The sequence below is a fragment of the Oncorhynchus clarkii genome, chromosome 16 (genome assembly GCF_045791955.1).
Source record: "Oncorhynchus clarkii lewisi isolate Uvic-CL-2024 chromosome 16, UVic_Ocla_1.0, whole genome shotgun sequence".
NCBI classification, from domain to species: domain Eukaryota; kingdom Metazoa; phylum Chordata; class Actinopteri; order Salmoniformes; family Salmonidae; genus Oncorhynchus; species Oncorhynchus clarkii.
This window is the reverse complement of record NC_092162.1, coordinates 63,839,487-63,855,279: the sequence shown is the minus strand read 5'-3', so window position 1 is coordinate 63,855,279 and position 15,793 is coordinate 63,839,487. Positions and strand designations below refer to the sequence as shown.

The 15,793-nt window shown below is 45.4% G+C and overlaps 1 protein-coding gene across 1 annotated transcript in view; it reads left to right on the top strand.

The window, feature by feature from the left end:
- Positions 1-1,927: 1,927 nt before the first annotated feature.
- Positions 1,928-15,793, top strand: part of LOC139367367 (ELKS/Rab6-interacting/CAST family member 1-like) — a 341,621-nt gene continuing 327,755 nt past the window's right edge. The window contains exons 1-2 of the mRNA XM_071105566.1: positions 1,928-2,599; positions 13,807-14,646. Of these exons, the coding sequence (XP_070961667.1) occupies positions 1,928-2,599; positions 13,807-14,646 (1,512 nt within the window). The remainder of the gene's footprint in view (positions 2,600-13,806; positions 14,647-15,793) is intronic.

Sequence of the window (15,793 nt, the reverse complement as noted above, 5' to 3'; positions counted from 1 at the left end):
ACAGAACCTGTGGTTTAACGGTCTGACAGAACCTGTGGTTAACGGTCAGAGTCCAGGTCTGACAGAACCTGTGGTTAACGGTCAGAGTCCAGGTCTGACAGAACCTGTGGTTAACGGTCAGAGTCCAGGTCTGACAGAACCTGTGGTTAACGGTCAGAGTCCAGGTCTGACAGAACCTGTGGTTAACGGTCAGAGTCCAGGTCTGACAGAACCTGTGATTAACGGTCAGAGTCCAGGTCTGACAGAACCTGTGGTTAACGGTCAGAACCCAGGTCTGACAGAACCTGTGGTTAACGGTCAGAGTCCAGGTCTGACAGAACCTGTGATTAACGGTCAGAGTCCAGGTCTGACAGAACCTGTGGTTAACGGTCAGAGCCCAGGTCTGACAGAACCTGTGAAGATGATCTAGGTTGTCTGCTGTAACCCCTCTTTAGTGGGAGACAGCAGCACCAGGTCATCTGCGTACAGCAGACACTTGATTTCAGTGTTGTGTAGGGTGATACCAGGTGCTGCCGATTCTTCTAATGTTGTTGCCAATTCATTAATGTAGATGTTAAATAGTGTTGGACTTATTGGGCAGCCCTGTTTCACTCCCCGTCCCCGAGAGAAGAAGTCTGTTTGCTTGTGGCCAATTTTAACCACACATTTGTTTTTAGTGTACGTTGATGTTTTCCCTACAATACCACTTTCTATTAGTTTACAAAAAATACCTTTGTGCCAAATTGTTTATCAATTAGAGTGTGGAGGGTGTAAATGTGGTCTGATGTACGATAATTAGAAATCCAATCTGGCTTCTGCTCAGGACGTTGTGTTCGTCAAGGAAATGATGTAGTCTGCTATTTATAACACTGCAGGGAATTTTCCCCAAGTTGCTGTTAACGCAAATTCCTCTAATTATTTGGGTCAAATTTGTCTCCATTTTTATAGATTGGTGTGATCAATCTCTGGTTCCAAATATCGGGGAAAATACCTGCAGTGAGGATAATGTTGAAGAGTTTGAGTATAGCCAATTTGAATTTGTGGTCTGTATATTTGATCATTTCATTTAATATACCATCAGCACCACAGGCCTTTTTGGGTTGGAGAGTGCATAGTTTTTCCAATAATTCTTCTTCTGTAATTGGTGTATCCACAGGATTCTGATAGTCTTTGACTGCTGATTCAAGGATTTGTAATGTTTCTTGTATATCTTTTTGTTCTGGGCTCTTTGTTATATTGCTGTAGAGGTTTGCAAAGTGATTTCTCCACATATCCCCATTTTGGATAGCCAATTCCTCTCTCTTCGCTTACACTCTCTCGCTCTCGCTCTCGCTCTCGCTCTCTCGCTCTCTCGCTCTCTCGCTCTCATCTTCATCATCCCTCTCTCCCCTCATTCTCTATCTCTCTATGTGGTTATACAGTGCGCATGTGGGTTTAATTAGGGGTTGCCTAGACCTAGAGAAAGCTTTTCAGCATAGAGTAGAGGCCCACTCCCACTCTGAACCCAATACTACAGGATTCCTGCCTGCTTAGACCTGTCTAAGATCTCACTTCTCAATTGAAATAGCACAGTTCTCTCAGGGGTGATATTGTCTGTGCTGGTGTGATTTTGTTGATTGGCGCCATCTTTTCTCTTCCTCTTTCCATCTATTTTCATTTCCCTCCCTCCTGCTCTCTTCCACAGTATCCATGGTACCCTCCAGTGTGGCAGTGAGCTCCAGAATAGTGACCAGCCTGTATGAGAGATCAGCAGCCTGCTGTGTTGGAACTGTGACTGTCTCCAACCACCAGTGACAGAGATGAATGTCAGTGAGTAAAACAAATCCTAGTCCAAAAACATAAGGATCCCGAGGACAAGAAAGACGGCACCTCGTTAGACACTTGTTTTTCTTTCTGAGCATGTAGCTGCCATGTTTCCACATTAGAATCCAGCCGTCATCAGAGCAGGATGCATGACAGTGCCAGGAGCACTGGGCATGGAGAGGGCAGCTCCGCACGTTCAACTAAGTTACAGAAGAACCCGAAGCAGGGGTACCGTAAACTTGGCGTGGCTAGTGGGTCTGGGTCAAAGTCGGCCGGGACAGGGTCAGGGGGTAAAACCTTGTCTATGGAGAACATCCAGTCCCTGAACGCAGCCTACGCCACCTCCGGCCCCATGTACCTAAGTGACCGCGATGCCTTGGCCTCCTCCGGTGGCTACCCTAAAGGAACCATGACTCTGGGGCGAGCCACCAGCAGAACCTCCTACACGGGCCGGACCACAGCCATGGGCAGCAGCCCCAACATCACCACCACATCAGACAGCCAGGGCTATGGGGACCAGAGCCACACCCAGCACCTCCAGGCAGGGGGGCCCTCAGGGCTGCTGAGGCAGGCTGGACGGGGTGGAGAAGACATCCAGGTTCAGCTCAGGGAGCTGCAGAGAGAGAATGAACTGCTGAGAAGAGAGATGGATGGAGAGAGGGATGGGAGAGAAGGGAGGATGAGCTCTTCTGTCAACAGTAGAAAGAACTTCTGGAGCCCGGAGGTGAAAAGTCGAGACAGAGGGATGAGGAAAGAGGAGGGAGCCCTTACATCCATCCTGAAGGAACAGAAGTGGGCCTCTCCAGAGGAGGACCAGGTGAGAATAACTGGGGGAGGGAGGCTTGATTGAAGGCCCATGATGGTCTTAACATGGGGACAAAGCATCCACACCGTCTGCCTGGAGGTTTCTGTGTAAAAAGTTATAATGTATCCCAATGGGTTTCTGGGTGTTTTTTTTTAGACAGACATACACTACCGTTCAAAAGTTTGGGGTCACTTAGAAATGTCCTTGTTTTTGAAAGAAATGCCTAAAAAAAATCCCCATAAAATAATATCAAATTGATCAGAAATACAGTGTAGACATTGTTAATGTTGTAAATGACTATTGTAGCTGGAAATGGCAGATTAAAAAAAAAATGGAATATCTACATAGGTGTACAGAGGCCCATTATCAGCAACCATCACTCCTGTGTTCCAATGGCACGTTGTGTTAGCTAACCCAAGTTTATCATTTTAAAAGGCTAATTGATCATTAGAAAATCCTTTTGCAATTATGTTAGCACAGCTGAAAACTGTTGTCCTGATTAAAGAAGCACGTTGAGACTGGTGTTTTGCGGGTACTATTTAATGAAGCTGCCAGTTGAGGACTTGTGAGACATCTGTTTCTCAAACTAGACACTCTAATGTACTTGTCCTCTTGCTCATTTGTGCACCTGGGCCTCCCACTCCTCTTTCTATTCTAGTTCTAGAGACAGTTTGCTCTGTTCTGTGAAGGGAGTAGTACACAGCGTTGTACGAGATCTTCAGTTTCTTGGCAATTTCTCGCATGGAATTACCTTCATTTCTCAGAACAAGAATAGACTGATGAGTTTCAGAAGAAAGTTATTTATTTCTGGCCATTTTTAGCCTGTAATCGAACCCATAAATGCTGATGCTCCAGATACTCAACTAGTCTAACTGGCCTGTTTTATTGCTTCTTTAATCAGAACAATAGTTTTCAGCTGTGCTAACATAATTGCAAAAGGGTTTTCTAATGACAAATTAGCCTTTTAAAATGACTTGGATTAGCTAATAACCTGCTATTAGAACACAGGAGTGATGGTTGCTGATAATGGGCCTCTGTACGTCTATGTAGATATTCCATAACAAATCAGCCGTTTCCAGCTACAATAGTCATTTACAACATTAACAATGTCTACACTGTACTGTATTTCTGATCAATTTAATGTTATTTTAAAGGACCATTTTTTTTGTGTGCTTTTATTTCAAAATCAAGGACATTTCTAAGTGACCCCAAACTTTTGACCGGCAGTGTACATAAAGACCACACGGCACTCTCACTGTTACCATGGGAACATGTCCAACGGCTGGCATTCTAACAGCTATAAAAGTCAGTTCTTCTGTGAAGTTAGAATTAATGGGAGGAGAGGTTCTATAGACTGCTCTCTGGTCTGTCTTCTCTCCCTTTCACTCTGTCCTTCTCACAGAGGTGTGTTTTATGAGGCTTAGCTTCTTCTCCCTCACACAGCTGTGAAGCCTCCTCTCCATACCTTTTTTAGCTCGGTCTCACACTCTTACACTAACTGTACCACTGTGCTTTTACACCGGCGTACACACACACACACGCACGCACGCACGCACGCACACACACACACACACACACACACACACACACACACACACACACACACACACACACACACACACACACACACACACACACACACACACACACACACACACACACACACACTGTTTTTACTCACTCAGATGAAGAACAGAGATACATTGAGTCCACAGGGGATGAACCTTTTTGTATTTTCATTAATAGTGACTGAATACAGAATCATTCTACAGACAGCTTCCTTTGTGGTTGGATGGAGCATATGGAGAATATCTTCACTTACTGTACATTGATAATAACTACTCTGATGCCATAGATAGCACATACCGTACACCGTAGCCTGTACATTATCCTGATGACACATAACATAGTCCTTACATAACCTGAGAGGTGGGGGTGAGGGGTCAGGGGGATTGAGGGTGAGACAGTGATTTAATATATATGTTTTTTAATCTTTCTTTGTATTATTGTGGTTCTTTGTAAAGTCTTTAGGGTGGATGGATACCACTAGGCATGATCCAAACATCATCATTGTTTGTATTCAGAACACAGCAGTGTGTGCTGTGTGTAGGGAAAAAGGGATACCTAGTGAGTTGTACAACTGATTGCCTTCAACTGAAATGTGTCTTCGCATTCAGCCCAACGCCTCTGAATCAGAGAGGTGCTGCCTTAATCCACACCCACGTCCTGGCGCCCGGGGAACAGTGGGTTAACTGCTTTGCTCAGGGGCAGAGCGACAGATTTTCACCTTGTCAACTCGGGGATTCGATCCAGCAACCTTTCGGGTACTGGTCCAATGCTCCAACCTGCCAGGCTACCTGTTCACTATGATGACAGATTACATAGCTGTTCTTTAGCAGACCTGATACATATCAGTAGACAGGAATATGGGTGATATTGAGGTCTTGTTGTTCTGCAGTCAGTACAATCCTCTTTAACAAACGCACATGGTAGGATCAATACACTCTAATTGAGGAGGCCAAACAGCGGTTGCACCCTTTATTGATTCCTCTCTAAACTTGTACTTCTCTTCCCTCGACCTTCTGACTTAACTTTTTAGTTTCTAGTAATATCTTATCGTCACGACAGAAGCCACTATTATCTATTGTCTGCCAAAGTTCCTCTGCCCTCTCCCTCTCTCATCCTTTTCCTCCCTCCTCTCTTTTGCCTTTTCTCTCCTCTTGTTCTCTCCATTCTTGTTACTTCTCCCCCTCTCTGTATTCTCCTTCCCTCCTCTCTGGAGATAGTCAGAGGGAGACCGGTTGTGAGACAGGGAAATATTAGCATTAAAAAGGTCCTCCTTTACTCAAATGGCGCTGGAGGGGATGGCTGCCATTTTATGGGCTCTTAACCAACCGGTTTATGGGCTCTTAACCAAGCTATTTATATATATATTTTTTGCATTGTTTGTAACTTATTTTGTACATAATGTTGTTGCTACGTCTCTTATGACCGAAAAGAGCTTCTGGAAATCAGAACAGCGACAACTCACCTTGAACTGGATGAATAATTTATCTTTAATGAGTCGGACGAGAGGGATTTACTCCAGACACCCGAGAAGGCCCTCATCCCCGTCAATCGCTGGAGAGACGCAGGTATCGCGGAAGGAGGTCGGGGTGTGAGGATATGGCGGCGAGCGGCTAATCTGCCTTTACCATTTGTACTATTGGCCAATGTACAATCGCTGGATAATAAAGTGGACGAACTACAAGCATGTATATCCTACCAATGGGACATTAAAAACTGTAATATCTTGTGGCTGAACGACGACATGAATAACATACAGCTGGTGGGTTATACACTGTATCGGCAGGATAGAACAGCAGCCTCTGTTAAGACAAAGGGTGGCGGTCTATGTATATTTGTAAACAACAGCTGGTGCACGATATCTAAGGAAGTCTCAAGGTTTTGCTTGCCTGAGGTAGAGTATCTCATGATAAGCTGTAGACCACACTATCTACCAAGAGAGTTTTCATCTATGTTCTTCGTAGCTGTCTATTTACCATCACAAACCAATTCAATGAGCTGTATACGGCCAATCAGCAAACAGGAAAATGCTTGTCCAGAGGCGGCGCTCCTAGTGGTCGGGGAGTTTAATGCAGGGAAACTTAAATCCGTTTTACCTATGTGCAACCAGAGGAAAACAAACTCTAGACCACCTGTACTCCACACACAGAGACGCATACAAAGCTCTCCCTCGCCCTCCATTTGGCAATTCTGACCTCCTGATTCCTGCTTACAAGCAAAAACTAAAGCCGGAAGCACCAGTGACTCGGTCAAAAAAGTGGTCAGATGAAGCAGATGTTAAGCTACAGTACTGTTTTGCACAGACTGGGACATGTTCCGGGATTCTTCTGATGGCATTGAGGAGTACACCACATCAGTCACTGGCTTCATCAATAAGTGCATCGATGACATCGTCAGTACAGTCACCCACAGTGAATGTACGTACATACCCAACCAGAAGCCTTCTATGCTCGCTTCAAGGCAGGTAACACTGAAACATGCAGGAGAGCATCAGCTGTTCCGGATGACTGTGTGATCACGCTCTCCGTAGCCAATGTGAGTAAGACCTTTAAACAGGTCAACATTCACAAGGCCACAGGTTCAGACAGATTACCAGGACGTGTACTCCGAGCATGCGCTGACCAACTGGAATGTGTCTTCACTGACATTTTCAACCTCTCCCTGATTGTCTGTAATACCAACATGTTTCAAGCAGACCACCATAGTCCCTGTGCCCAAGAACACTAAGGTAACATGCCTAAATGACTACTGACCCATAGCACTCACGTCTGTAGCCATGAAGTGCATTGAAAGGCTGGTCATGGCTCACATCAACACCATTATCCCAGAAACCCTAGACCCACTCCAATTTGCATATCACCCCAACAGATCCACAGATGATGCAATCTCTATTGCACTCCACACTGCCCTTTCACACATGGACAAAATGAACACCTGTGAGAATGTTATTCATTGACTACATTTCAGCGTTCAACACCATGGTGGCCACAAAGCTCATCACTTAGCTAAGGACTAAACACTTCCCTCTGCAACTGGATCCTGGACTTCCTGACAGGCCGCCCCCAGGTGGTAAGGGTAGGTAACAACACATCTGCCACACTGATCCTCAACACGGGGACCCGTCAGGGGTGTGTGCTCAGTCCCCTCCTGTACTCCCTGTTCACTCATGGCTGCATGGCCAGTCATGACTCCAACACCATCATTAAGTTGTGGTAGGTCTGATCACCGACAACGACGAGACAGCCTCTAGCGAGAAGGTCAGAGACCTGGCCGTGTGGTGCAAGGACAACAACCTCTCCCTCAACGTGATCAAGACAAAGGAGAGGATTGTGAACTACAGGAAAAGGAGGACCGAGCACACCACCATTCTCCTCGATGGGGCGGTAGTGGAGCAGGTTGAGAGTTTCAAGTTCCTTGGTGTTCACATCACCAACAAACTAACATGGTCCAAGCACACCAAGCCAGTCGTGAAGAGGGCACGACAAAACCTATTCCCCCTCAGGAGACTGAAACGATTTGGCATGGGTCTTCAGATCCTCAAAAGGTTCTACAGCTGCACCATCAAGAGCATTGGTTGCATCACTGCCTAATATGGCAACTGCTCGGCCTCCGACCGCAATGCACTACAGAGGGTAGTGCGTACGGCCCAGTACATCACTGTGGCTAAGCTTCTGCCAAGCCATAAGACTACTGAACATCTAATCAAATGGCTACCCAGACTGTTTGCATTGCCCCCCTCTTTTACGCTGCTGCTATTCTCTGTTAAAATCAAATCAAATCAAATTTTATTTGTCACATACACATGGTTAGCAGATGTTAATGCGAGTGTAACGAAATGCTTGTGCTTCTAGTTCCGACAATGCAGTAATAACCAACGAGTAATCTAGCTAACAATTCCAAAACTACTACCTTATACACACAAGTGTAAAGGGATACAGAATATGTACATAAATATATATGAATGAGTGATGGTACAGAGCGGCATAGGCAAGATGCAGTAGATGGTATCGAGTACAGTATATACATATGAGATGAGTAATGCAGGGTATGTAAACAAAGTGGCATAGTTTAAAGTGGCTAGTGATACATGTATTACATAAAGATGCAGTAGATGACATAGAGTACAGTATATACGTATACATATGAGGTAAGTAATGTAGGGTATGTAAACATTATATTAAGTAGCATTGTTTAAAGTGGCTAGTGATATATTTTACATCAATTCCCATCAATTCCCATTATTAAAGTGGCTGGAGTTGAGTCAGTGTGTTGGCAGCAGCCACTCAATGTTAGTGGTGGCTGTTTAACAGTCTGATGGCCTTGAGATAGAAGCTGTTTTTCAGTCTCTCGGTCCCAGCCTTGATGCACCTGTACTGACCTCGCCTTCTGGATGATAGCGGGGTGAACAGGCAGTGGCTCGGGTGGTTGTTGTCCTTGATGATCTTTATGGCCTTCCTGTGACATCGGGTGGTGTAGGTGTCCTGGAGGGCAGGTAGTTTGCCCCCGGTGATGCGTTGTGCAGACCTCACTACCCTCTGGAGAGCCTTACGGTTGTGGGCGGAGCAGTTATATCATCTATGCATGGTCACTTTAATAACTCTACCTGCATGTACATATTACCTCTATTACCTCAACTAACTGGTGCCCCGCACATTGACTCTGTACCAGTACTACCTGTATATAGCCTCCACATTGACTCTGTAGCAGTACCACCTGTATATAGCCTCCACATTGACTCTGTAGCAGTACCACCTGTATATAGCCTCCACATTGACTCTGTAGCAGTACTACCTGTATATAGCCTCCACATTGACTCTGTAGCAGTACTACCTGTATATAGCTTCCACATTGACTCTGTAGCAGTACCACCTGTATATAGCCTCCACATTGACTCTGTAGCAGTACTACCTGTATATAGCCTCCACATTGACTCTGTAGCAGTACTACCTGTATATAGCCTTCACATTGACTCTGTAGCAGTACCTCCTGTATATAGCCTCCACATTGACTCTGTACCAGTACTACCTGTATATAGCCTCCACATTGACTCTGTAGCAGTACCACCTGTATATAGCCTCCACATTGACTCTGTAGCAGTACTACCTGTATATAGCCTCCACATTGACTCTGTACCAGTACTACCTGTATATAGCCTCCACATTGACTCTGTACCAGTACTACCTGTATATAGTCTCCACATTGACTCTGTAGCAGTACTACCTGTATATAGCCTCCACATTGACTCTGTACCAGTACTACCTGTATATAGGCTCCACATTGACTCTGTACCAGTACTACCTGTATATAGCCTCCACATTGACTCTGTAGCAGTACTACCTGTATATATCCTCCACATTGACTCTGTACCAGTACCCCCTGTATATAGCCTCCACATTGACTCTTTACCAGTACTACCTGTATATATCCTCCACATTGACTCTGTGCCAGTACCTGCTGTATATAGCCTCCACATTGACTCTGTACCAGTACTACCTGTATATAGCCTCCACATTGACTCTGTACTGGTACCCCCTGTATATAGCCTTCACATTGACTCTGTAGCAGTACTACCTGTATATAGCCTCCACATTGACTCTGTACCAGTACCACCTGTATATAGCCTCCACATTGACTCTGTAGCAGTACTACCTGTATATAGCCTCCACATTGACTCTGTACCAGTAGCCTCCACATTGACTCTGTATATATAGCCTCCACATTGACTCTGTACCAGTACTACCTGTATATAGCCTCCACATTGACTCTGTACCAGTACTACCTGTATATAGCCTCCACATTGACTCTGTACCAGTACTACCTGTATATAGCCTCCACATTGACTCTGTAGCAGCTCCACTACCTGTACCTGTATATAGCCTCCACATTGACTCTGTACCAGTACTACCTGTATATAGCCTCCACATTGACTCTGTACCAGTACTACCTGTATATAGCCTCCACATTGACTCTGTAGCAGTACTACCTGTATATAGCCTCCACATTGACTCTGTAGCAGTACTACCTGTATATAGCCTCCACATTGACTCTGTAGCAGTACTACCTGTATATAGCCTCCACATTGACTCTGTAGCAGTACTACCTGTATATAGCCTCCACATTGACTCTGTAGCAGTACTACCTGTATATAGCTTCCACATTGACTCTGTAGCAGTACCACCTGTATATAGCCTCCACATTGACTCTGTAGCAGTACTACCTGTATATAGCCTCCACATTGACTCTGTAGCAGTACTACCTGTATATAGCCTTCACATTGACTCTGTAGCAGTACTACCTGTATATAGCTTCCACATTGACTCTGTACCAGTACTACCTGTATATAGCCTCCACATTGACTCTGTAGCAGTACTACCTGTATATAGCCTCCACATTGACTCTGTAGCAGTACTACCTGTATATAGCCTTCACATTGACTCTGTAGCAGTACCTCCTGTATATAGCCTCCACATTGACTCTGTACCAGTACTACCTGTATATAGCCTCCACATTGACTCTGTAGCAGTACCACCTGTATATAGCCTCCACATTGACTCTGTAGCAGTACTACCTGTATATAGCCTCCACATTGACTCTGTACCAGTACTACCTGTATATAGCCTCCACATTGACTCTCCACATTGACTCTGTAGCAGTACTACCTGTATATAGCCTCCACATTGACTCTGTACCAGTACTACCTGTATATAGGCTCCACATTGACTCTGTACCAGTACTACCTGTATATAGCCTCCACATTGACTCTGTAGCAGTACTACCTGTATATATCCTCCACATTGACTCTGTACCAGTACCCCCTGTATATAGCCTCCACATTGACTCTTTACCAGTACTACCTGTATATATCCTCCACATTGACTCTGTGCCAGTACCTGCTGTATATAGCCTCCACATTGACTCTGTACCAGTACTACCTGTATATAGCCTCCACATTGACTCTGTACTGGTACCCCCTGCATATAGCCTTCACATTGACTCTGTACCAGTACTACCTGTATATAGCCTCCACATTGACTCTGTAGCAGTACTACCTGTATATAGCCTCCACATTGACTCTGTAGCAGTACTACCTGTATATAGCCTCCACATTGACTCTGTACCAGTACCACCTGTATATAGCCTCCACATTGACTCTGTACCAGTACTACCTGTATATAGCCTCCACATTGACTCTGTACCAGTACTACCTGTATATAGTCTCCACATTGACTCTGTACCAGTACTACCTGTATATAGCCTCCACATTGACTCTGTAGCAGCACTACCTGTATATATCCTCCACATTGACTCTGTACCAGTACCACCTGTATATAGCCTCCACATTGACTCTGTACCAGTACTACCTGTATATAGCCTCCACATTGACTCTGTAGCAGTACTACCTGTATATAGCCTCCACATTGACTCTGTGTGTGTGTACTCTGTGTGTGTGTGTGTGTGTACTCTGTGTGTGTGTGTGTACTCTGTGTGTGTGTGTACTCTGTGTGTGTGTGTACTCTGTGTGTGTGTGTGTGTACTCTGTGTGTGTGTGTGTGTACTCTGTGTGTGTGTGTGTACTCTGTGTGTGTGTGTACTCTGTGTGTGTGTGTGTACTCTGTGTGTGTGTGTACTCTGTGTGTGTGTGTACTCTGTGTGTGTGTGTGTGTACTCTGTGTGTGTGTGTGTGTGTGTGTGTGTACTCTGTGTGTGTGTGTGTACTCTGTGTGTGTGTGTGTACTCTGTGTGTGTGTGTACTTTGTGTGTGTGTGTGTACTCTGTGTGTGTGTGTGTGTGTACTCTGTGTGTGTGTGTGTGTACTCTGTGTGTGTGTGTGTGTACTCTGTGTGTGTGTGTGTGTGTGTGTACTCTGTGTGTGTGTGTGTGTACTCTGTGTGTGTGTGTGTGTACTTTGTGTGTGTGTGTGTTCTCTGTGTGTGTGTGTGTGTGTACTCTGTGTGTGTGTGTGTGTACTCTGTGTGTGTGTGTACTCTGTGTGTGTGTGTGTGTACTCTGTGTGTGTGTGTGTGTACTCTGTGTGTGTGTGTGTACTCTGTGTGTGTGTGTACTCTGTGTGTGTGTGTGTACTCTGTGTGTGTGTGTGTGTGTACTTTGTGTGTGTGTGTACTCTGTGTGTGTGTGTGTACTCTTTGTGTGTACTCTGTGTGTGTGTGTGTGTGTACTTTGTGTGTGTACTCTGTGTACTTTGTGTGTGTACTCTGTGTGTGTGTGTGTACTCTGTGTATGTGTGTGTACTCTGTGTATGTGTGTGTACTCTGTGTGTGTTTGTGTACTTTGTGTGTGTGTGTACTCTGTGTACTCTGTGTGTGTCTGTGTGTCTGTGTGTCAGAGTGTCAGAGTGTCAGAGTGTCAGAGTGTCAGAGTGTCAGAGTGTCAGAGTGTCTGTGTGTCAGAGTGTCTGTGTGTCAGAGTGTCTGTGTGTCAGAGTGTCTGTGTGTCAGTGTGTCTGTGTGTCAGTGTGTCAGAGTGTCTGTGTGTCAGTGTGTTGTTCTATGATGGGAGAAGTGTTCCAACTGACGTCGTTCAGACAGTTTGAGCTTCCTGCATAGTTGAAAGTATTTATTTTGTTCATCATTCTTGTAGGCTTTGTATTTGATAGCTATTTTGTATGTGTTAAAGTTATTGTTTTTGTATTTGTGTGAAAACTGTTTGTGTGCGGGTCTGTAACAAGTAGCTGTTTTTGCCATGTCTCCTAGCGAGCCTGTACTTCTCTGTTTTTAACCCAGTAAAACTATGATGTGACAGTTTGAACTTAGTAAAGTAAGGGTTGTTAAGTTCAACTGACCCTTGTGCCCACAGAGCCATCATCCTTCCTGCTAGAGTGGTGTCACCCTGTCTGGCCCTGTGTTCTATCTTTATGAGTGGAAGTGTCACCATCTACTGGAGTGTGTTGACATTGCATTTATGTGTGAATAATGACAGAGAGTCAATCAACTCTGAAATGCTATAGTAGAGTATTGAAGATATACAGATCCTTACCTTTGATTATACATGTAATGATTGTATACTTTAGCTAAAAGTGCTTAATTTAGCCAGCAGGGAATGAGTGTGTTCTGTTTAATTTAGCTTGTTACTTTTTAAAACAGTTTATTTTGTTTATTTTTTACTTCACCATATTATGCTGCAGGTTTGGGAACCTAGAAGAAACAAGGTGTGTCCTGAGTTTGCTCCCATCCTTTTGTGTTCAGCTGTGTGTGTGTCATTGTCCTCCTTGTGTTTCTGTGTCTTCCCTGTTTATCTCTTCTTTTTAATGGCTCATCTCTCTGTCTCTCTCTCTCTGTCTCTCTCTCTCTGTCTCTCTCTGTCTCTCTTCCTCTGTCTCTCTCTCTGTCTCTCTCTCTGTCTCTCTCTCTGTCTCTCTTCCTCTGTCTCTCTCTCTGTCTCTCTTTCTCTGTCTCTCGCTCTCTCTCTCTGTCTCTCTTCCTCCGTCTCTCTCTCTGTCTCTCTCTGTCTCTCTTCCTCTGTCTCTCTCTCTGTCTCTCTTCCTCTGTCTCTCTCTCTGTCTCTCTCTCTGTCTCTCTTCCTCTCTCTCTCTGTCCCTCTCTCTGTCCCTCTCTCTGTCTCTCTTCCTCTGTCTCTCTCTCTGTCTCTCTTCCTCTGTCTCTCTCTCTGTCTCTCTCTCTGTCTCTCTCTCTCAGCATCTCCAGTTGTCAGTGCATGGGCTACAGGAAGAGCTGAGAAGTCATAGAGAGATGAACAGTCGTCTGCAGCAAGAGAACTCGGGATCTCACACAAACATCTCCACTCACACCGGCCCGAACCGAGAACTCCATATTGAGGACCACCGGGCTGGCATCAGCCCTGGACACAGTCCTGGTCTGGGCCCCAGTCACCTCCACAGCCCTGGGCAAAGACATAGCCCCGGCCCTGGTCTAGGAGTCAGCCCCAGACACAGCCCCAGTAGCACCTACAACCATGGGCCCAGAAACAGCCCTGTCCATCCCCATAGCCCTGGGTACAGCTCCAACGTCAGACACCACCAAGCTGACATCCACAGCCCTGGGCACAACTCTGGGCCTGGCCCCAGACACAGCCCTGCTAACACTCTCATCCCCTTGTCTAGAAAGAGCCCCAGCCACCTCATCCACAGCCCTGGCCGTTGCCTCAGCCCTCCCAGCAGCCCATGCATGGTCCCTGGGTGCGATGGCTTCTCCTCTCCCCCTCCCCTGGATCTGACGGAGGAGAACTTCAGCCGACTGCAGTCAGATCACGAACGGCAGGGCAAGGAGCTGTACCTGCTGAGGAAGACCCTGGAAGAGATGGAGCTGAGGATTGACTCCCAGAAACAGACGCTGGGGGCCAGGGACCAGTCCATCCAGAGGCTGCTGGAGATGATCCAGGGAGGAGGGAGGGGTCAGCGAGTTGAGAGGTCAGAGATAATCACCATGGCAACAGCACGCGAGGAGGCGGAGTACCAGGTGGGTCATCTGGAGGAGCAGCTGGACCAGAGGGAGAAAGAGAACCTGCATTTGAGAGAGGTGTGTGTTTCTTTATGTTTGTCACTATAGCTCAGTGGTTCCCAAACTTTTTTTGACCCACGACCCCATTTTGATACATAAAAAGTCTCGCCGCCATGTGAAAAAGCAACTATGTAATTAACAGCCAATGTTCACTTTTTAATTTGGTGCTATGGCAGTCAATTCAAAAACATTTTAACAGTATTTCGGATTGTCTTCTCAACTCACCATCACATCATTTTAGTGTGGGGCTATGACAGATATGAGCTGACGAAGGGTACCATGAGTTTCATGACGCTTTCAAGACAAGGCCAAATCATGACGTCGGTGATCTTCAGGTCGGAAAGTATGAGCTCTAGAAAGAGGCCCGTATTCCCGAGTTGGAATTCCCAGTTGGATGACCATTCAAAAGATTTTTCCCAGCGGGTCCTTGTTTTTTTCCTGAGTTACTAGTTTGGAAGTCGAAGATTTCCAAGTTCCCAGTTGTTTTGAAAGTGGCGTTAATGGGTATTCACTTTGAGTCAGGAACCAGAACTCCTCTTTAGTGACCAGTGAATGCATTCGGTCACATGACAGCTCAATCAGCTGTTCGATTTCACTTACTGGCATATTAACTCTGGCGGCAGGTAGCCTAGTGGTTAGAGCGTTGGACTTGTAACCGAAAGGTTGCAAGATCAAATCCCTGAGCAGACAAGGTAAAAATCTGTTGTTCTGCCCCTGAGGCAGTTAACCCACTGTTCCTAGGCTATCATTGAAAATAAGAATTTGTTCTTAACTGACTTGCCTAGTTAAATAAAGGTAAAAATTAACTGAGCCAGGATCACAGGCCAACGGATTGGGAAGTAGGTCCCAAAGTGCTCTTTCAAGCGTTGGAGGTGAGCAGTCATCACTCGTGTGGGATACTTGATGCTGTTTTCTGTTAGAAACATGCACAGCCTTTGACTCTCTCTCCAATAATAATTATTTCCTGATTTGGTCACACATCTGTAAAATGTTTTGGTATTTCCCCTGCATGCTTGCGTTCGTTCTGCTTCTCAAATATCAATACATAGGCAAGGAGACAGATAGTTTTTTCATTAAACAGAAAGTTTACTTGTTTTTTTTCTTCTCCATTGTGAATGACAACACTTCCTCTCTCAATGTGAAAAATCTTTCAAACACTCCCCCT